General features: G+C 44.7%; 1 protein-coding gene across 1 annotated transcript in view; it reads right to left on the reverse strand.

Moving 5' to 3' along the window:
* The window catches only part of PLEKHM3 (pleckstrin homology domain containing M3), a 204,517-nt gene that overhangs the window by 167,067 nt on the left and 14,633 nt on the right, over positions 1 to 22,817 (reverse strand). Inside the window, exon 2 of the mRNA XM_004601313.2 lies at positions 5,071 to 5,969. Coding sequence (XP_004601370.1) covers positions 5,071 to 5,680 — 610 coding nt within the window. The 5' untranslated portion in view covers positions 5,681 to 5,969. The remainder of the gene's footprint in view (positions 1 to 5,070; positions 5,970 to 22,817) is intronic.

Below are 22,817 nucleotides of genomic sequence, written 5' to 3' on the forward strand. Positions count from 1 at the left end.
TAAGTGGGTATGAGCTTTGTTTTGTCAGAATTCTATTCACTGAGTATTAAGGAAACTTTCCTGAATGTATATTCTGATCACAACACGATGTTAGGTACTGAGGATAAAATACCAAGTAGTAAGAACATCTCTTCCTCGGCAACCATAAGCCCTGCTCTGGAAGACACCAGTTCATTAAAAATCAGTATGCAATAGGGAATGGATAATCTACTTCCCATTAACAAACCAATTCATAGCTACAAGAAAGTAGACTGCAGAAAGGCCAGTTTCAGAAATGCTGTGGGGGCCAGAAAAACAGTACCAGGGATTAGGATGTCTGCCTTGCTCGGAGCTGAACCCAGTTCAATCCCACGTACCAATATATGGTCCCCCAAGCACTGCCAGGAGAGATCCCTGAGCACAGCAGAGTGTGGCCCAAATTCCCCTTCACCCAAGAGGAAGAAAAAAAAACAAAAACAGAAGAAATACTGATTGTGGGGCCATTCAGTGAGAGAGACCATGCCAGGGGAAACTATGGATAATTAAGAGTATCACCTTAATTCAAACTCTAAGAATAATTTTAGATAGCAGGTAGGGCGTTTGCCTTGCATGCGGCCAACCCGGTTCGATTCCTCCGTCCCCCTCGGAGAGCCCGGCAAGCTACTGAGAGTATCCCGCCAGCACGGCAGAGCCTGGCAAGCTACCTGTGGCATATTCAATATGCCAAAAACAGTAACAACAAGTCTCACAATGGAGACGTTACTGGTGCCCACTCGAGCAAACAGATGAGCAACGAGACGACAGTGATAATCGTATTGATTAAATGATTAATTTAATTAATTAATAATTTTAATTATTGATTTGATTAATTGAATAATTATCAATTTTAATCATTAATTTAATTATTAATTAAATGCTTGTAACTCATTTAATACTAAAAAAATTAAGGTAAGCACTATATTATCCCACACAGGACGGAAATGAAGGAAGGAGTGAGGGTGGGAAGAAGGATGGAGAGAGGAATGACAGGGAAATGGAAAAGAGGAAGGGGGAAGGAGAAAGGGGAAGGGTAAGGGGAAGGGGATGGAAGGGAAGAAAAGGGGAAGGGGAGGGGAGGAAAGAGGGGGGGAGGAAAGGGGAGGGGAGGGCAGGGTAAAGGTAAGGGTCAGGGGAAGGGAAAGGGAAAAGAAAGAGGAAAAGGGAAAGAGGAAAGGGGGAGAGGGAAGAGGAAAGAGAAAGGAAGGGAAGGGATGGGCAGGGAAGAGGAAGAGAAAGGGGAAGGATAGTGGAAAGGGAAAGGGAGGGGAAGGGAGAGGGAGGTAGGAAGAAGGAAGGAAGGAAGGAAGGAAGGAAGGAAGGAAGGAAGGAAGGAAGGAAGGAAGGAAGGAAGGAAAGAAGGAAGGAAGGAAGGAAAAAAGGAAGGAAGGAAGGAAGGAAGGAAGGAAGGAAGGAAGGAAGGAAGGAAGGAAGGAAGGAAGGAAGGAAGGAAGGAAGGAAGGAAGGAAGGAAGGGAGGGAGGGAGGGAGGGAGGATTTTTAAAGTCATCCCGCATGAAGACACAGCTAGGACTGCAACTCTTAACTGCATTTAGAATGGGTTTCTAACCAACGTGCAGAAAGCCTTCAGCTAGCTCTGCCGTGAGCAGGAGAGCTCTGACTACAGCTCAGCTGCCCACTGTAGCTGGTCATGCTACAGTCTGACTTGCTTTCGATCCAAAGCCACACTTCTCTTCCATAAGGCACGGAGTCCAGGTTCTTGTGACCACAAGAGGTAAAGGGGGCAGTGGCATGCCCAGGCTGGCTGCTGTGGGTGGGGAAAGAGAGAAGAGAGGGGAATGGCAGGGGCGGGCTGGGGCGGAGGCCGGGACAGTGAGGGGCGGGAAGGAGAAGAGTCAGGCTTGCTAAGTCTTTAAACTACTCAACTAAGCTCTGGGAAGGAGCCAGATTTAAAAAAAAAAAAAGAAAGAAAATCAGCCCAGGGAAGCCTAAGACCAGGCAATCTGAAAAGCCATCAAGAAAAGACTATGGCGAGACCCCCGTCCAGATTACCCTCATCGGCGGCACCCACCTGGCTACAGTCCTTTCTGCCGAGGAACCCCCAACTTCTCACCCAGGCCCGCTGATTTTTAGAGCGGGAGTGGGGACTAGGAGGACGGAGGGTCATTTCTGGATACTTTCGCAGTGGGCCAGTCTCACAGACACCGCCACCAGGCCTCTCCGGAAACCGGAGTTGGAAGCTCAAGGAAGAGGTGTGACTGACCCACGGCCTCCTGGCCCTTCGACCCCAAAATGCCCCGTGGCCTTTCTCGGCTGGGCATGTTCCCTGGCGGAAACAATCAACCTTTTCTTCAGTTCGGGTGGCTAATTTCAAAGGCTCGAAAGCCAGCGTTCTCAAAGACCTGGGCGGGTTATAATGAATGGGCACCTGGACGCTGGCACCGACTCCACAAAAGCATGTGAGGATGGCAGCGGGCGGGGTGGGGTTCAGGCCGTGCCTCTGAAACTAACACTGGACAGTCACTGCCTCCCGCCCTGGGCCTGGGGAGGAATGAAAACATGCTCTCTCCTGTCAGCTCTCCAGAAAGAAAAGGTAACAGAAACGTGGCCTGGCCTTTGCCCAAGGCCGCTCTCTTCCTGAGAGGATGCAAATCCCCTGCTAATTCCTCCTGCCATTCCAAAGGTGGCCAGGTGCAAAACCTATTGTTACAGTTTCCTTTCCCAAGTGCTATTCAACACCGGGATTTCAACATACTCCAGTATCCAGTTCCTGATCTGTCATATGCAAAAGAGAGAAGCCAGGGAAATTCTGGCTCCTATACTTAGGAAGTGCCGAAGAGGAAAAAGAAAATTGGAAACCTGACACCCTCTTAACTTTGTGCCTGGTATGTAGAATGATTAGGGCCAGCGGCGCTGGTGAGATAGTTCAGAGGGCTGAGTTCAAGAGGCCAGAGCCACAGGATAGCCGGGAAGGTGCCTGCCTTGCACACACCCCACCCAGGCTCAATCCCCAGCACCCCATATGATCCCACGAGCCTCACCAGGAGTGATCCCAGAGCACTGGGTCAGGAGTAAGCCCTGAGCACTGCTGGGGTGTGCCCCCCTCAAAGGCATATGGGAGGGTCAGGGTTTGATCCAGCATCATGTGCTCCCCAAGGACTACTGAGAGCCCCCAAAATAAACAAAACTAGAGCACTGTAGCACTGTTCTCCCGTTGTTCATTGATTTGCTCAAGCGGGTACCAGTAACGTCTCCGTTGTGAGACTTGTTGTTACTGTTTTGGCATATCAAAACGGGTAGCTTGCCAGGCTCTGCCATGCGGGCGAGATACTCTCGGTAGCTTGCCGGCTCTCCAACAAACTATATGTGTGTGTGTGTGTGTGTGTGTGTATGTGTGTGTGTGTGTGTGTGTATGTATGTATATGTATATATGTGTATATACACTCCGAAAGTATATATATATGTATTATATATATACACATGCACATATGTGTATATATGTTACTCTATTATAAGAGTAATGATAGAAATAGAAATAACATAGCACTTAAGCATATTCTCAGGTAGCTGGGAAGAAACTATCTCAATGAAAGGTTGAGCAGAGTGACTAAAGAACCATCAGTAATAAAAATGGGTGGGCTGTGTAAATGAGATTATCTGTAAAATAAAATGAAAAGAGAAGGGAAGAAAAGTTTTGTTATGTTTCAGGAGAGAAAGTTCATTGTGGGTTGGAGCGATAGCACAGCGGGTAGGGCATTTGCCTTGCACGTGGCCGACCCGGGTTTGTTTCCCAGCATCTCATATGGTCACCGCCAAGAGTAATTCCTGAGTGCAGAGCCAGGAGTAACCCCTGTGCATCGCCGGGTGTGACCTAAAAAGCAAAAATTAAATAAATAAAAATTTTAAAATAAAAGTTTTTTTTTTAAAAATGGAGGAATGGGTACTCGAGCATTGTATGACTGAAACACAAGCACCAAAATATGTAAATCTGTAACTGTACCCTCACGGTGATTCATTAATAAAAAAAATAAATTAAAAAAAATTCATTTATAAATACAAAAAGAAAAAAAAAGAAAGTTCATTGTGAGTCCATGTACACAGAGATGTGTGAAAAGTATGCGGGACTATACTAGGAGGTTCTAACCAACCTCTCCAACCTTTTCCTCCCCAACCCCTTATCCCCCATCCCCCACCACCACCCCCATCCTTTGCTCTCCTCTGCACCATCAATCTCCTCACTGTTATCTGGACCAACTGTCCTCTTCCGTGAATGTTTCTGCCTCTTAATGTCCATCCAGATCTAGCTCAAGTTTCATGAGCTCTACTAAGCCCTTCCTGAGCATCACCTCCTTCCTCCACCTTCTTAGAGTCGATGTCACTCATTCCTTTGAAAAAGATCCCAATAACAGAGAAAAGAAAAAATATTCCATCGAACATTCCATGGCCACCTCTCACTTTCCAGTCAGGACCCTCTTAAGCCTTTGCTAGTGTCTGAGAAGTTCTACAAGGCGGGGATTGCTGTCTTCCTCTATCTTTAAATCCTGCCTAGTGCCAGGCCTTACCCAACGTGTAATCCAATGAACATCACCGATATGAATAAGCAGTTTTTTAGTTCGAAGGGGGAGACTTCATTAATTACGAGAATATTCTGAGAAGAACATCTGCAAGATTTCAAAAGGAGAATTGGCAAGAGCTGTCTTTTCACTCCTGACAGTAATACAGTAGAAAGATAAGGGGCTGGAGCGATAGCACAGCAGGTAAGGCGTTTGCCTTGCACGCGGCCAACCCGGGTTCAATTCCCGGCATCCCATATGGTCCCCTGGGCACCGCCAGGAGTAATTCCTGAGTACAGACAGAGCCAGGAGTGACCCCTGTGCATTGCCGGATGTGACCCAAAAAGCAAAAAAAAAAAAAAAAGATAAATAGGCTAAAGTGTGAAAAATGAGCGTTTGGGTGGGGGTGGGGAGAGCTTCAGGAAGCCAGGTAAGCAAAACGTTGGGAGCAGGGGTGTTGGAGAGGAAGGTTCTCCTGAGGAAAACGTCAGAGGCACAGAGAACTCAGCCCTGAGCCCAAGCAGTCACACACAAACACATACCCGTATTCCCTTGAGCATCTTCCACTTGATTTGGTAAGGGCAGCAGGAAGGAGCGCTGAGGGAAGGGCGGGTCCTGGAGGGACGGCGGTGGCGGTGGCTGCGGCTGCAAAGGCATGGCCTGGAGGAGCACCCTCCAGTCCCTCTGGGTGATATCCGACCTCGAGCGTGCGTGCCCTGGCTTGAAAGTAGAAGTCTCGTCCAGCAAGTCGTTCACAGAACGAGGCCTGTCTCTCCGACGCTGGCACATGTTGAAAAAATTAAAGGTGGAGGCCTCCTTCTGCTCCATCCAGGAAAGATTATCCGGGGCTGTCCCTTTCTGGACCAGAAACTGTTCTTTGGCAGGGAAGACAGTTGGAGCTTTGGTGTCTAAGTGCCGACTCTTACACTGGTCCCAGATCGCGCCCCCCTTGCCCAGGGGGACGACATTTCTCATAGCACCATTGTCTGTGATGTTGCTCAGGGCCTCGCGCCCCACCAGCTCGGGGACTTCCTGAATCCCATAAACCTCTGCTTGCTGCACAATGTTCTCGAGCTTGTTATCAAAGCTATTGAAGAAGTCCTCGGTCACTTCCAAGGCCGGGCTGATATCGTCCACTTCCAAAGCTTCCATGTCGCAGGCTCCGAGAGGCCTTAAGCCTTCTCAGCGGGCTCAGGAAAGGGCTGCATGAACATTCACCCAACAAAGAGAGGTGCTTCGGCAATGAAGTTCTGGAAGTGGCTAGAAGAATCCTTCATTCAACTGCCAGAAGCAGGCCAAGCAGAAGGGCGGCTGAGATTTTCCAGGTAATGAAAATTATTTGCCGGCTGCCACTGGTCAGATACAAGGTTCCTTTGAGGTTATTGTCTGAAGACAACAGGAAGGTACTTGTCAAAGCTATACCACGGCAATCTTGAATTTCCTGGAAGAAAATAAACAGAACAACATTGGCCCCATGGTTCATTGTATTCTATAGCACTGAAATCTACCCAATTACTTCCCCATCTTTACACCCTACCTGCCCAAAGGTGGACAAGGCTGGCACAGAAGTTCCATTGTCAAGGGTACACATCACACTACCTCTTTGTCGTAGGACTTACAAGAGCAGGGTGGAACACTTGATAAGGAGAATTAAGGTCAACAGCTTTTACCCACACAGAGAAGCTTTTGAGAGCAGTTGTGAAAAGGCTGCCCTAGTAAATGTCTGTGATATGTTGGCCTAGAATAGTAAGCACAAGAGACTAGCAATTCTGGGACTGAGCCCTACGTCGTAATCAGCCTGAAAGTCATAAATGCATGACTCCTTTCACTGCCCTTGAAAGCGCTGATGATCTGTTGTGCTTAAGGGTATAAAGGGGAAGTCGAGAGGTAAGCCCTGGGGTTTCAGTAGACCAAAAGTTACTGTACTTGTACTTCCTGGGCTCAGTTTATGTGAGGCCTCACGATGACTCTAGACTTCAGGATTTCCTGGGGAAAGACTCCACACTCCAAGTTTCAAGGACTGGCACAGATGTACAGGTCTGTTCTCAGACAGAATCCTTCCCAAGCACCAATGGTTTTCTCTAGAAAATGCTCTCTAGCTAGATCTCTACAAGGCCTGGCCAAATGAGAGCAGACTCTGACAGTGATGCTGTCCATTGTAATGGAAACTAAGCATTCATAGATACTGTAGCACTGTAGCACTATCATCCCATTGTTCATCGATTTGCTTGAGCAGGCACCAGTAACATGTCCATCGTGAGACTTGTTGTTAATTAAATTTAAATATTATTAAAATTTTTAATTAAGCGGCTGGAGTGATAGCACAGTGGGTAGGGCGTTTACCTTGCACGCAGCTGACCCGAGTTTGAATCCCAGCATCCCATATGGTCCCCTGAGCACCGCCAAGGGTAATTCCTGAGTGCATATGCCAGGAATGGCCCCTGTGCATCACCAGGTGTGACCCCCCAAAAAAAAAAATTTAAAAAAATTTTAAATTAAGTTTAAATCTTTTAAATTGGGGCCGGAGGGATAGTACAACTTGCCTTGCAGGTGGCCAACCCAGGTTGGATCCCTAATACCCTATCTGGTCAGGAGCAACCCCTGAGCATAGAACCAGGAGTGATCTGAGTACCACTAACAGCACCGTGCCCCTCACCCCCGAAAAAACATCAACAAAAACAAAACTAAAAAACAAATCGAACTCCTGAATCTAGACAAATTCAGGAGCTCACCAGGTATGCACAATTTTGTATCTTTATCAACAAAGAAACAAATATCAGGCGAGGGTTTCCTTTACCCTGCAATAGGCAGGTTAAGTAGGTAGATGGCAACACCTTTGCATGCTGCAGCAAAGGCACATAAATGTGCTTTAAGAACTGCACAATTCTTGCTGTTAGTTAGAAACACTTTTAGCTCTTAGGTCACTAATCCAATGCATTTAAATCAACAACACCAATCTGCATTGTTAAGGGTATGTAAATAAAACTTGTATATTCAGCCCAGGACTCCTGGCCAGGTTGTTTTCACTGGGTGCCCCAGAGGGGGGGCAGATGAGAACCCTCCCCGCCCCAAGGGACCCAACCCCAAGCAGCAGACCTCCACTACCCAACTGCCGCCATGCTCCAGGCTGCTTTCTGGACACATTATAAGACACTTCCTACCCATTTTCCATAGTTACCACACCATATTTGATGGAGGTCAGATAGTAGGCAACAAATCAGAGTTATATATATACATATATACACATATGTATATATATCTCTACGATTATATGTATATATACATATGTATATGTGTGTATACACACACACACACACACACATATATATATATATATATATATGAGAGCCCGGTAAGCTATTGAGAGTATCCCACCCACACGGGCAGAGCCTGGCAAGCTACCCATGGTGTATTCAATATGCCAAAAATAGTAACGATAGGTCTCATTTCCCTGACCCTGAAAGAGCCTCCAATTGTTGAGAAAGACAAGCAAGGAGAGGCTGCTAAAATCTCAGGGCTGGGAGGAATAGAGATGTTATTGGTGCCTGCTCAAGTAAATCGACAAATCAGAAAGAGAGGGACAGACATAGAGGGACTGCACTCATTTGTGGAGTGTAGGGTAGTATCACATAAGGCTGACACCCAAGGACCATAGGTACAAGGGCCAGGGGGATTGCCCCATAGCTGGAAGACTGCTTCATGAGTGGAGGAGAGAAGGCAGATGGAATAGAGAAGGGATCACTAAGAAAATGATGGCTAGAGGAACCAGCTGGGATGGGAGATGCGTGCTGAAAGTAGATAATGGACCAAACATGATGACTTCTCAGTGTCTGTGTTGCAGGCTATAATGCCCCAAAGTAGAGAGAGAGTATGGGGAATATTGTCTGCCTTAGAGGCAGGGGGAGGGTGGGAAAGGGGGGGTATACCTGGGATATTGGTGGTAGGGAATGTGCACTGGTGGAGGGATGGGTGTTTGATCATTGTGTGATTGTAACCCAAACATGAAAGCTTGTAACTATCTCATGGTGATTCAATAAAAATTTTTTTAAAAAGTAAATCGACAAACAATGGAATGACAGTGATACAGTGATTCAACCCTTTATTGTCAATATATTGAGGAGGATGGTAGCTCATAGGAAATTCTGTTCTTAACCTCTTGAAAACATAATAAGTAGGGATTTGTCTGCTGTTTTATATTTGTCTGCTAGCACTCATGAAAAAAAAAACATGTTGCTGTCCTGATTTTTATTTACATTTTCTGCTGATGCCAGGAGCTAAACCCAACTCCTCTACATGCAAGGCAGGTGCTCTGCCACTGAGCCATGTCCCCGGCCCCAAAGTTGTGTGCGTGTTTTTTTAAGAGAAAAAACATCAGCCTTCCTACTTTTTCAGCCCACTCAAGTTTCAGGATTTCCCCCCTTTTCTCTGTGCCTATGGGTAAGTCATGAGCCTCGTCAATTGTGTAACTTCTGTAATTTTCAGTTTTTTTATCAAAGACTAAAAAAAAAGAAATGAATAATAAATCTTATAAGTTTTTATTCTTTACTGAAAATTCAAACAAAAGTGGGCTGGGGTGATAGCTCAAAGAGTTGGCGGAAGTCCGGGGGCACCAGGAGTAACCCGTCCTCTCCACCCTCATCACCAAGCGCTAAAGTGAGAGTGGCCCCCTGAACTGCACCAGGCTTGGGCCCAAAAACATGCACATACAAACATTTTTTAAAATATAATAATTGAGGTATGTTTCCAATTATATAGGAGAGCCCCAGGGGGTAAAACATTTAGCTACTCATCTCAGGTTTCTATCACTGATGATTCTGTTTGTTACTCCAGGCTTAACATTCAGTTTTTAAACATCTTATATGAAAGTAAACACCTAAAATGCAGGGAGTGAGGCTAAACCATGAATGATATTTACAAGTAAAAAACTTGCAAACAGTAGACTACAGAGATCTAGTGCATGGTATAATGAATTGAATACAGAAAACATTGTACTACATTCATCAAACAATGAATTAACCTAGCCACTAAATAAAAAGCTAAGTACTATGGTAGAGGTGTTAAAGAGCTACAGCTGTGCTTAATGACATAGTATATCAAATAAACACTGTACACAAAAGATATTTTAAGTATATTCCCATTTTAAGTGATTTCTTGAAGGTCAAGTTGCAGGTCAAGTTGCAGCACAAGCGCACATGTCCAGACCCTGAGTGTGATACCAGTATCATGTGGCCCCACGCACGGCTGGACAGGAAGCTGCCTGAGTCAGCAATCCCAACCCCACCATTTCTGGGGTGGCCCCCATATGTATAAAAAAAAATTTATTTCCTCTTTTTCCCTTTTTTAAAAAAACTAATCAAGAGATGGCGAGATTATTTGGACACCAAGGGCTCAAATCTTGCAAGCAAAGATATCCCAACACCATATGACCCTTGAGTACCGTCAGATATGGTCCTGGAAGCCCCCAAGTGCCACAGGTGGGAATATTTCATTATCGAGTCTGACTGGCAAAGACTCCCCAGCAGTAGTTGTCCCTGGGCCCCACAGCACAGCTTGGTAGCAGCACCCACGGGAAAACTTACGAAAGGCAGGGGATATTATCTGCATGTTCTCTGCTTGGGAATCCATTCTCAGGCTAGTCAGAAGAACAGAACCACTGATGACCAGCACTCCTGGCTTGTGGAACACTGCTATCCCGCATGCCCTAAAGCTACAGACTGCCAGACAAGGGAGGAAACTTTGAGGTCATCTTTTCAACCACAGCCATTCACAGAAGGGATCAATGGGGCCTACGAATATTACAAGGTACCAGGTACTATGGACACTTTCATAGGCATTGCATCAGTCAACCCTCATGAAAGGGCAGTAACGTCAACTGCAGACAACTTAGAACAAAGTATTCTGGAAATCACTCATCTACCCACCCCTTCATCATTTCTTAAGGTGACATCAGCTACGAGGCACTCAAGATAGAAAGCAGAAAAAGGCACAGCTCCTGCCCTAAACAGGTCCATGGTCTCCATCATTATGAGACTAAGAAGTATCCAAGGACCTTGGCAAAGGATGAAAACAGATTTGGTGGGAGGGAAAAGGAGGGTTTAATTGCTGCGGGGTAAGGGAGTCATTCAGAAAATACCTTTGAGCTAAGTCTAAAAAAGTCAAAATTATTTGTCTGGCTGGTTAGGAAGAAATTAGGAAGGACAAATTACTTTTTGGTTAGCAGGGGATTTCCAAGTCAATTATTCAGAGAGACTTTCCATAGGCAACAAGGTAAGCAACACAGTGACTGAGGTTTTAAAGTCAGATCTGGGTTCAGAGCCTAGTGCTTTTTCATATTAGCTATGTGACTTGGGGGTAATAGCTCCCTGACCCTCCCTTCCCCACCTGCGTATGTTTTCACTGCTCTAGGAATTTTAGTTTTCATTATTGTGCGCTTTCCACGCCCTCTATTTGAAAAGGGACAATTATTCCTTTCTGTTTTCCGGTGTAAATGTGCGTTTGCTTTTCTTGAAACACAAGCCAAAAGTTGCTCCTATGTGATACAGCATTTCCATACCACTCTCCACTCCTCCTCTCTCCACTCAGTTCCAAAGGCCTTTCTGGTCCTCCTTTGACAGTTTTCAGCTCCAGGCCTACTACCCATGTGCTGCTCCAGCTGAGGATCAGATCCCCCTTCCCTTTCTACCTACCCAAGGTCAATTATCCTTCAGGTTTCAGCTTAACCTCAAGACAGACCTAGTTTGGGGCTGGAGCAATAGCACAGCGAGTAGGGCGTTTGCCTTGCACGAGGCCGACCCGGGTTCAATTCCCAGCATCCCATATGGTCCCCTGAGCACCGCCAGGAGTAATTCCTGAGTGCAGAGCCAGGAGTAATTCCTGAGTGCAGAGCCAGAAGTAAACCCCTGTGCATCGCCAGGTGTGATCCAAAGAGCAAAAAAAAAAAAGACAGACCTAGTTTCTCCAAGACAGGGGCTGGAGTGATAGCACAGCAGTTAGGGCGTTTGCCTTGCATGCGGCTTTGAATCCCAGCATCCCATATGGTCGAGACACAGGTTTGAATCCCAGTATCCCATATGGTCCCCTGAGCACCGCCAGGGGTGGTTCTGAGTGCACAGCCAGGACTAATCCCTGTGCATTGCCAGGTGTGACCCAAAAAGCAAAAAAAAAAAGACAGCCATGACATCTCCCATCCCACGTGCTTTTTTTCCTGCAAGGAAGTCCTACTACTCCCCCCTCAGAAGTGGCTTTATTTTTCCACTGGACTTTGGATGCTTTCCTCCACAGAATATGGCAGAACAATGCTGTACCCATTTAAGATGCAGTGTTCATTAGGCTGGTGACCTCTCCCTATAATTCAGACTTCTGAGCTCCTGTCTAGGGAGTGGGGGCTTCTCTGCGGAAGAAAAGGCCAGCGCAGGAGCACTGGAGGCCCCAGACATAGATGGCAGCTCTGTTGAGCTTCTAAATGATTCCAGTCCCAGATCCCATCCAAGTACAGAGAGATCCCGAGGGAAGGGCGCAGCGAGAAAGCAAGGAGGGGTGGAGTGCACGCCTGGTCACCACTGTGGCCGTGAGGTCAGCCCCCAGCATTACAGGGCCTCCTGCACCTCAGTCCTCCCAGAGAGGCCTCAGTGGCCCTCAGCACTGCTGGGTCTAAGCACTGAGCTGTCAGGCCCATTCTACTTTTAGTGGCCCCTTGTACATCCCCCCAAGGACCTCTCCAAAAAACCCAAAAGATCCCAACGGCAAGTGGTGGTCCAGCTGAGCCAGTCAATCCAGAATCATGAGTTAATAAATTATTTTAAAAAAACATCAATTTGGATATGATTACTTTTTTTTTTCGCTTTTTGGGTCACACCCGGCAATGTACAGGGGTTACCTCCTGGCTTTGCACTCAGGAGTTACTCTTGGAGGTGCTCAGGGGATGGTGGGAATCGAACCCGGGTCGGCTGTGTGCAAGGCAATGCCCTACCCGCTGTGCTATCGCTCCAGCCCCTGGATGATTACTTTTTCAAAAAACTAAGAGCTGTACTTCCATACAACCCAGTAATTCCATTTCTCAGCATTTACCCCAAGAGTCAAAAAATTCTTTGCAGAAAAGACATCTGCACTCTGATATTCACTGCGGCACTCTTCACAACTGCCCAAATCTGGAACCAGTCCAACAGCAGATGACAGGATAATAAAACTATGGTATATGTGCAATGGGATCTACTTGGTTGTAAGGAAAGATAAAATCATGCCATTTGCTGCTGTATGGATAGAACTGGAGGGGAGCGTGCTGAGTGGAGTTCGTCGGAAGGAGCCAGATACAGAATGATCTCTCTTCTATGTGGGCTATGGAAAAGCACAGCGACGCAAGTTACACCGTAAGCACAGTGAAAAACGAACAAAGGCAACAGAACCTAAGAATGGGTTTACAGAAGTGAATCGACCAAGGGTAGGAGACGGGGGAAAACAGAGGGGACACTGCGACCAAAGGGGAAAGAGGTACGCACGCCATGGTGGGTTATGGTATTGGAATGCTGTATGCCCGGAACCCGACCCTGTGCCTGAGCACTGTGCCTTAAATCCCATGAGTCAAATATGGAAAAAGGGGCCAGAGAGGCAGTACAGCAGGCAAGGCACTTACTTGCCTTGCACACAGCTGACCTGGCTTCAATCCCCAGCAGCACACATGGTCCACTTAGCCCCAGCAGGAGGAATCCCTGACACAGAGACTGGTTAAACCCTGAACACAGCCAAGTTTCAATATATATATATATTTTTTTATATAATTATATTGAATTATATATAATTGGACTTCAATATATATATTCAATATATATGTTATTCAATATATATTGTTCAATATATATTCAATATATATTCAATTATACATATATAATTCAATATATATATTTTTAGTAGGAAAATAAAAAGACTGAGTTGGAGAGTGGGGGGTGGTTTGTGACACAGCCACCAATAATCAATTAAGACTCACTTCTTCCTCAGGGAAGTGTCCTCTGATGCCCTAGACTAGGTTAAATGCCTTGCCTAAGTTTCCATGGCATCTGCATTTCTGTAAATTACACAGAAAACATCTATAATGACCTGTTTCAATGTCCTCAAAGGCTGCTGTTATATTTATTTGGCTCAATCCTAGCACAGTTGCAGATCAATAGATATTTGTTGAATAAATGAATTATTTTTGAGCAGTTATTTTAAGACCATTTAACATTCTTTCCCCCTTCTTTTCTTTTGTCATCAGTACCTTAAATTTAGAGTCCTCTTACCACATGATGTCTCTGCCCTCGATAGCAATAACTGCCACTGAAATAGCTTTTTTTTAAAAAGAAAAATCAAAACAAGAAAGCTCTTTAGTGTCATAAATGAATTAACAGAACGATGTGAGAGACAGTCTTTTGCCTGTATCTGAAGAGTGCATATTACACATCTACGGGGTTGTTAAGAGTTGCTGTACTTTATTCAGCCCATAAACATTTACTGAGAGAGCTACTGTGTTCTGGCACTGCTGAGACAACAGGGAACAAAACAGATACAAACCCTGCCTTTGGGGAACTTAAATTCAAGCAGAGCACACACTTCACCAGAAACAGCTTGGGTTTCAGACCTTCTCAAAGTCTGACTTCCTCGCCAGGGGCTGGGCAAGAAGGGAGATGCACTCGCCCGCCCGCCCTGCATGGATCGGGCCCATAATCCTAAATCCCAACCTTCTGTGAGGTTTTTCCTGAGGACTCAGCCCTTTCGGGTCTCTCCCTTCCTGGGTGTCTATAGTATCTACAAACAACTTAACATTGTAAGCTGTCTCCCCCAAAACCCCCACCCCAGTACCGCATTCCTAGTTTGATACACAACAAGGTCTTTGCTCTCTTGAATGTAGTCCACATATCACATCTCTTAACCCCGCAGAGCCTCCCCAGTTGAACAGGCAGCAAGTATTTTCTGCAAAGCACCAGAATAATCATTTAGAACTTGGAGACATATAATCACTGGTGCGACTACCCCACATCTACCCTGGCTGCCGAAGTCGGGCTGCCACTGGAAATGTGGAAAAGCGGTCCTTGACAATGCAGGAATCAATGGACATTCTGGATTCTTATAGTGTTATTCTTGAGCTGGAATGGCAGTCCAGCAGAAAGGACGCTGGCCTTGCATAAGGCCAACCTGGTTTCTTTTCTCTTTTTTATTTTAATTTAAATTTTATTGAATCACCATGAGATAGTTACAAGCTTTCATGTTTGGGTTACAATCTCACAATGATCAAACACCCATCCCCCCACCAGTGCACATTCCCCACCACCAATATCCCCAGTATGCCCCCCTTCCCACCCTCCCCATGCCTCAAAGGCATACGATATTCCCCATACTCTCTCTCTACTTTTAGGCATTACAGCTTGTAGCACAGACACTGAGAGGTTATCATGTTTGGTCCATTTTCTACTTTTGGAACACATTTCCCATCCCAACTGATTCCTCCCGCCATAATTTTCTTAGTGATCCCTTCTCTATTCCATCTCCCTTCTCCCCTCCGCTCATGAAACAGTCTTCCAGCTATGGGGCAATCCTCCTGGCCCTTGTATCTATTGTCCTTGGGTGTAAGCCTCATCTGATATTATTCTATACTCCACAAATGAGTGCAGTCCTTCTATGTCTGTCCCTCTCTTTCTGATTCATTTCACTTAGCATGATACTCTCTATGTCTATCCATTTATAAGCTAATTTCATGACTTCATCTCTTGTAACAGCTGTATAGTATTCCATTGTGTAGATATACCAAAGTTTCTTTAACCAGTCATCTGTTTTAGGGCACTCGGGTAGTTTCCAGATTTTGACTGTTGTGAACAGTGCTGCAATGAATATATAGGTACATGTGTCATTTCTACTGTGCCTTTTTGCATCCTCGGGATATATTCCCAGAAGTGGCCAACCTGGTTTCACTCCTTTGCACTTCATCTGTTTCCTCCAGCCTCAGCAGGAGTGATCCCTGAGCTCAGAATCAGGAGAAAGCCCTGAACTCTGCTGGGTGTGGCCCCAAACTGAAAAATAAATAATTAAAAATAAAATGTTATTTAGAAAAGAGATGCATAAAACAAAATGCGACGTATCCATACAGGGGAATGTCATTCAGCTGTCACATACTACAACAGGGGTGAACCTGAAAGACATTTAACTAATTAAATAAACCACACACAACTAGAAAAGTATGTATGGTCCCACATATATGAGGTATCTAAAGAAGTCAATTCATGAAAGTTTAAAAATAGAACAGCAGCTAATAGGCCAGAAGAGAGGAAAAAAATTGTCATGATATTTACTTACACTTCTCTTGTTTCTTAAAGAGTAAAAAAGTAGAGATTTATTTTATAGTAATATATGAATATGTCCAACACTACTGACACTTAAAATTGGGCAGTATGATAAATTATGTACAGACATATATTTTTTTCACAGCTGAACAAAAATGGGTGAGGTCTGCTTTCCCAGTGAGCTGGGGCTTACCTTGGACATCTCGGTAGCCACAGAGGAAAAAAAGCAGAGAGATCAGGAGGTCCAGTTCTGCGAGCCAAAAGAACTGCAGACAAGGTCCTTTCTAAGTAATCCAAGTTTCTTATTTGCAAAATCAACCAAATACACTCTCCTAGAGGGGCTGAGACTTGTTACTATCTTTTAACATATCGAATACGCCACGGATAGCTTGCCAGGCTCTGCCGTGCGGGTGGGATACTCTCGGTAGCTTGCTGGGCTCTCCAAGAGGGATGGAGGAATCAAACACAGGTTGGCCGCATGCAAGGCAAACGCCCTACCCACTGTGTGCTATCTCTCCAGTCCACAAATCTCAAAATGGAGACGTTACTGGCCCACTTGAACAAATAGATGAACAACGGGATGACCGTGACAATGACAGAGGGGCTGAGAATATAACTGTACACGGCATAGTTCCTGGAATGCAGTGCATGACCAGCAGTGGCCTAAAAGGCCCCGCCTAATCTGCTCCATCGTCTTTTCTCTATGAATTTGATGTTTTCTCATGACCAAACTAAGGATATGTGTGAGGGGGAGAAAACGACAGAGGTGGAGTGCTAGACCCATCACATCACATCAAAGCTAGAGGCAGGGCTGGATTGAGAGCACAGCAGGTAGGGCGTTTGCCTTGCATGCGGCCAACCCGGGTTCAATTCCCAGCATCCCATATGGTCCCTAGAGCACCGCAAGGAGTAATTCCTAAGTGCAGAGCCAGGAGTAACCCCTGTGCATCACCGGGTGTGACCCAAAAAGCAAAAAAAAAAAAAAAAAAAAAAAAGCAAAAAAACCTAGCACAATGATCATGACTTACCATTGTTACAATTAACCTTGGCCACCTGGCTGAACCCTTTTTCCTAACACACTTGACCAACTTTCAACATATCACTTGATGTGTTCAATAATTCTCACTCCCCACTAAAATCTAAATTTATCTAGGGCAGGAACTTATGTGGAGCTTTTTAAGTAATAAATCAAGTTCCTTAAACACACACACACACACACACACACACACACACACACAGGAACTAAGGAGCTGGAGAGACAGTATAGGGGGAAGGCTACTGCCTTTCATGTGTCTACCCCTGATTCAACCCCCAGCACCCCATAAGGTTCCATGAACACTGCCAGGAGCTATCCCTGAGCCCAGAGCCATGAGTTAAGCCCCAAGAACCACTGGATGTGGCCCACCATAACAACAACAAAAAGACACTAAACAGACACTTGTTGAACAAATGGTTGCTATTCCTTTGCATGACATTCATGGTCTTTTATAATCTCTCCACCTCTCCGATTTTTTGCCACTTTGTTCTTGACTAAGTTCACCGTGTTATTTTACTCCTGCCTTCATCCATGTTGAGAGCCTTTCTAAATTTCTCAGGCTCTCACAGTACCCTAGGACTGTCACAATATGCTAAAATGATCACTAATCCCTTCAGCTCTTCTTATCCCACTCTATCCTTTGAGCGACAAGATGGTATGCGTAGTACCTTACTTACCCTCCAATACAATCTTGATGACTTTACTCTTTGTTTTCATTTTCCACGCAGGCTTTCTGAAATTTTATCTTTGCCCCCTGTAGAGTCCTTACACTCACTAAACAACTCAATTCTGATGCCAAGTGCAGTCTTTGTAAGTAAACATCTCTGACTATCTTGCCCCATTCGATTTGGAACTTTGAAAATACTACCATCTAAGCAGGTCAAAATATGAAGGGTGCCTTTGTTTAACAACATGAGCTGAGTAAAATCCTTGTGTGGGTGCTGTGTGGTTTGCCTAAAACACAAAATGGGAAATCAGAAGCTAATTAGAACTATGTTCTAAATCTGGCTTAACACACACACTGGGTGGCCGCTGACAAGCTACTTAACCTCTGGGTGCCTTACTCAGCTACCTGCATCTAATAAAGTTGTAATATCAAATTGCTCTGCATGTGGATCGTTCATGCCATGAAAAATGTAAACTGTTGGTAATTTGTGGAGGTCGATGTGGAAATGGCTCCCTACAGTAATTATGGACTTCATTCATTCAACATCTCCACCCTCCTGGTCTCTCCCTGGAAAGATTTATCTACCCGACAAAGGCAAAGTCAGCAACCAATTATTTGTAATACTTTTCAGCAAAACTCCATGACCTCTACACGTTAGGTTGTATTCATAGTGAACGCCCATTCTGTAAAAATAGTTACATCCTAATTTATTACAGTGAGAAATTAAAGTCCGTCTGTCAATGTGGTAATAGAAGAGCTAGTCCGACGAATTCCATGCCTGCATCAAACTGTAACAGGATGGAGACTCAGGGTATTGCTATGCTCTAACAAGGGAATCTGCTGTTTACATGCTCATTAGGCAAGGCTAATTAACAGGATGAATATGGCAGTCCTCCTACACAGAGGTAGCAGCAGATATGAGCAATAACACCAGTCTGGCCCACACAGAGATGCTGTGTTCTCCCAAGCTGAATGGTAAAGCACTGACTTCCTCCCACTTGACTGAGAAGCTTGTAATCAGAATGTAATGAATGCTGAGAGGGTGTCTGGGGTCATGTAGTTTTAGATGCAGCTGGACTACGGAGAGAACGGCAATGCCAAAGACAGCTAGAATAAACCGCTTGCCAATTCATTTCAACCAAGAGAAGAATTCAAACACCAACCAAGAGAGGCTCTCAAGAATGGTCAGCTCAGGGGGCTCAAACAAGTTCTTTATTTCATATAAGCCTATAGTCAACAGAAAATTTTCTGAGTCCTGTGATGGATAAAATAGCCCCCAAGAGGACCTGACTGCAGCAGGATGACTTTTCTGGACCACAAGTTTATAAGGGTTGGAATTTTTCATGGTGTTTTGCTGAACAGTTACTAGAATCAGACTGTACAATCAACTTGGGCATAAACAATTTGTGCACATAGCTTAGATGCAAAAGTGCCAGTAAATACTGGCAATGGGGGTGAAGGTGAGGGGAAGCAATGTCCCAGGATGTGCAATATCAACCTAAAACCTGGCACAAGACCCACTGAATTAAATGTCTACTCTTCAACTATTTGGTGACGTCATTATGTGCCCCTCTGTGCTTCTTGATGCTATTAACCAACTCTTCCTCAAATCCTCCTCCCTGGGTTTGACGGGCACCCCTCTGCCTTCCTCTCCTTCATGCACCCTCATTCTCAAGCTCTGACTTCCTCCTTTCCTTGCTGGCCTCTCCCCATCAAACAGGGCTTGCCTGGACTCACCTCTCCACTTTCGCCTACATGACATGCGCGGGTCAACATATCCACATTTGGGGTTTCAATAAATCCCTCTATGCCCCCGGCCAAACTTGAGGCCTGACCTCTAGTCCAATGTTCTCTGCTAATTGCAGGACAGTTTAACCTGGATCGTAAAAGGTAAAGTAAGGTTCAATTGGTCTAAAGTTACGTAAGTTTTCCATTCCATAAATACTGAGTGCACATGAGTGTATTTTTCTAGGAGGGGAGGCAGGGAGCGAGAGATCCATAGAGATAATACAGCAGGTAGGGCATGTGGCTGACCCAAGTTCAATCCCTGGCGCCCCTTACTCTCCTCTAAATACTCCAGGAGTGATCTCTGAGCACAGAGCCAAGAATAAGCTCTGAGCGCAGTTGGGTGAAACCGCCACCTGCCTTGCCCCTTAAAAAAAGAACAGAAGAGTTATTCTTTTCAAAGAGGAAGAAGCTGGAGATAAATATGGACAATAAAATATATCCAAAGGGAAAAGACAAGTATTAGATTATTTTACCTCTATGTGTAATAACAAGCTACCGAGAGTATCCTGCCCGTAGAGCAGAGCCAGGCAAGCCACCTTTGGCATATTTGATATGCCAAAAACAGTAACAAGTCTCACAATGGAGACGTTATTGGTGCCCGCTCAAGCAAATCGATGAATAACGGGATGACAGTGCTACAGTGCTACAGTGTAATATAAGGGCATATAAAATTGATGAACAGACAAGACAAAGCAGTAGACACAAACTGAACCAAGGTGACCTAAAGAGAAGTGTGGTAGGGGGGAAGGTAAGGCTAAGGGAAAGGGAATAAAAGGTGAAATAAAGGTGAATACAGGTTTTCTAAAAAGGTAAAAATGATCACTGAACTTTAGCAATGAACTTAATTCCTATAGTCACTGTGCCGGGCACATAAGGAATAAGGAAATGCAGACTAATAAATAAAAGATAATTTTATCCCCTGGTTATTGTTATCTGTAATTACTGGACTAACAGAGAAAAATCAGCAAAGTTTCAGAAGTTCTGACAAAGAGAAAAACTTACTGGTTTATCAAAATAATCCTGAAGACAAAAAAAAAAAAACAACAGAAAGAAAAACCCACTGAATAATAATTTGGAGGGAAGAAAATCTCCTTCTCACACCATTGTTTATTGTTGGTCTTTCTACCCATCACTCTCATCACTGCCATCACTCCTGCCCCCCACCCCCATCCCTGCCGCCACCAGGAGCCTCATTCAATGCTGGTGGGAATATCAATTGGTTCAGACCTTTTGGGAAAACAAGATGAACACTTCCACTGGTTGGCATCGACTACCACAAGAACCGCAAAAGTCTATTCAGAAAACACATATGCATTTCCATGTTCATTGCAGCACTATTCACAGCAGCTAGGTCTGGAAACTACTCAAGTATCCAAGAACAGATCACCAAATATAAAAATAAAATATGGCATATAGACATAGTACAATACTGCTAGGCTATAAGAAACGGTGATATCATAGAATTTACTGTTACAGGAATAGATCTGGAGAGTATCACAAAAAATGAAATTAGTCAGAAAGAGGGAGACAGATACAGAAAGATCTGCCTCATATGTAGAACATAAAGAAAGGTACTAGGGTTATAACAAATGCCCAAAGTCAACAGAAACTAAGAACTGGTCTTCAGTGGGAAGCTTACCAGAGGAGTGGTGGGATGGGGGAGAATGGGATGGGGGGGGCACACAGGGACATTTGTGGAATGAAGTGGACACTCTGATGGAAGGTCTTAGTGCTCGAATGTTTTATGTAAGAAACTCTAGTGTGGACAGTATTATAAACAGCAGTGCCTAAAAAAAATATTTTTTAAAGAAAAAGTGTTGGAGGGGGCTGGAGCGATAGCACAGCGGGTAGGGCTTTTGCCTTGCATGCTGCCAACCCAGGTTCAATTCCCAGCATCCCATATGGTCCCCCAAGCAACACCAGGAGTAATTTCTGAGTGCAAAGCCAGGAATAACCCCTGTGCATCACCAGGCGTGACCCAAAGAGCTTAAAAAAGAAAGTGTTGAAGTCTACTGTTCCCCATCCACTGCTTTTCCCAATTTAAATAAGAAACCATAGGGAAGATATGGAACTCCTGCACAGTCTGTGCTTCTTACCAGCATCAGTGTAGTCCATAAAGCCCACAGTAGTGTTTTGTTTTGTTTTTTAAAGAAAAGCCTTGGGCTGAAACAATAGCACAGCGGGTAGGGTATTTGCCTTGCACGTGGCCGACCAGGGTTCGATTCCCAGCATCCCATATGGTCTCCCAAGCACCGCCGGGAGTAATTCCTAAGTGCATGAGCCAGAGTAACCCCTGTGCATCGCTGGGTGTGACACAAAAAACAAACAAAAAAAAAGCCTTATCTCTGTGTACCTTCTCCCCACCTCTAGTTCCTCAAATTCTACCCATATAATTTATTAAGCCTTATGCTGCCAGGTTTATCTCTTAGTATTTTATATCTCTAAGCCTCATGATGTGTAACATAGATATTATGCTCCAGTTTACAGATGAGGAAACTCTAAGTCACACCTCCCCGTCTTGAACTAACAGCAACTTGAGATCAAGGAGCACCTTCTATTTCCTTTCTCTAACCCTCACTGAATCTACAACTATAGTTAGTGTGCAACGGGTGCTAAGAATGCTAGTTGAAGGAACAACAATCAAGAGTGAGTTTTCGAAAAGCTGACAGCTGCAAATATAAATATACCACTCTATTTTTCTGGCAGAAGTACATATTTGAATTAATTATAAACTCATTGAAGTAAAGTTCCACGTGCTTTACCAAATGTTGACTAGAGCTTTTAAGTTTTTCTCAGTACAAAAAGCTTCCAAGAAACCAGGTTTCAAAATAACATGGCAAAGGTCAGATAGCAAAGGCCTCCCTCAGACCTTTTCCAGAAACAAAAGACCTCTGCAGCACTTAGGGTTTATTTTGTGAACCACTCCAAATCTCCAGCTCTACTGACTCAGAGCTCAAATTCCACCTAATACCATTCAAGAATGTTCCCTTTGAAAGACCCCTAGGCAATCAATTTAAAGCACTTGTTCAGTACTCCTCTTTACTTGTTTATTGTTTGCCACTTGCAAAATCATGGAGACATTTGATGCCCTGATATATTTTCCCTGAAACCAAACTAAAATACAAGCATGACACGTCAAATCTCTGCTTTGCTATTGAAAGCAATAATATTATGCCCCTATACCAACCACTGGCTTGGGAAGCCCAGTCTTCAGACTGGAACGATCATTTCATAAAATCATCAGAGTTCCGACTTAATGTCTAAAAATGTAGATGTCACATTTTTCATTTCCTTTCACTTCCACGGCAGGGAATAGTGACTGGAAGAGAAAAGATCCGCTCAAATGATCTTCCTGCTGGGACTGAAGCGATGAAGGTGCAAACTTCCATCATAAAATCCACCATAAAAGTTGCTAGCACCAGCTCTAACTGCAACGGGGAATAACTGGGGGATAACCAAGTCAGCTGCTTGGGCTGAATCTGTGCGAGACCA

The sequence above is a fragment of the Sorex araneus genome, chromosome X, assembly GCF_027595985.1.
Source record: "Sorex araneus isolate mSorAra2 chromosome X, mSorAra2.pri, whole genome shotgun sequence".
NCBI lineage: Eukaryota > Metazoa > Chordata > Mammalia > Eulipotyphla > Soricidae > Sorex > Sorex araneus.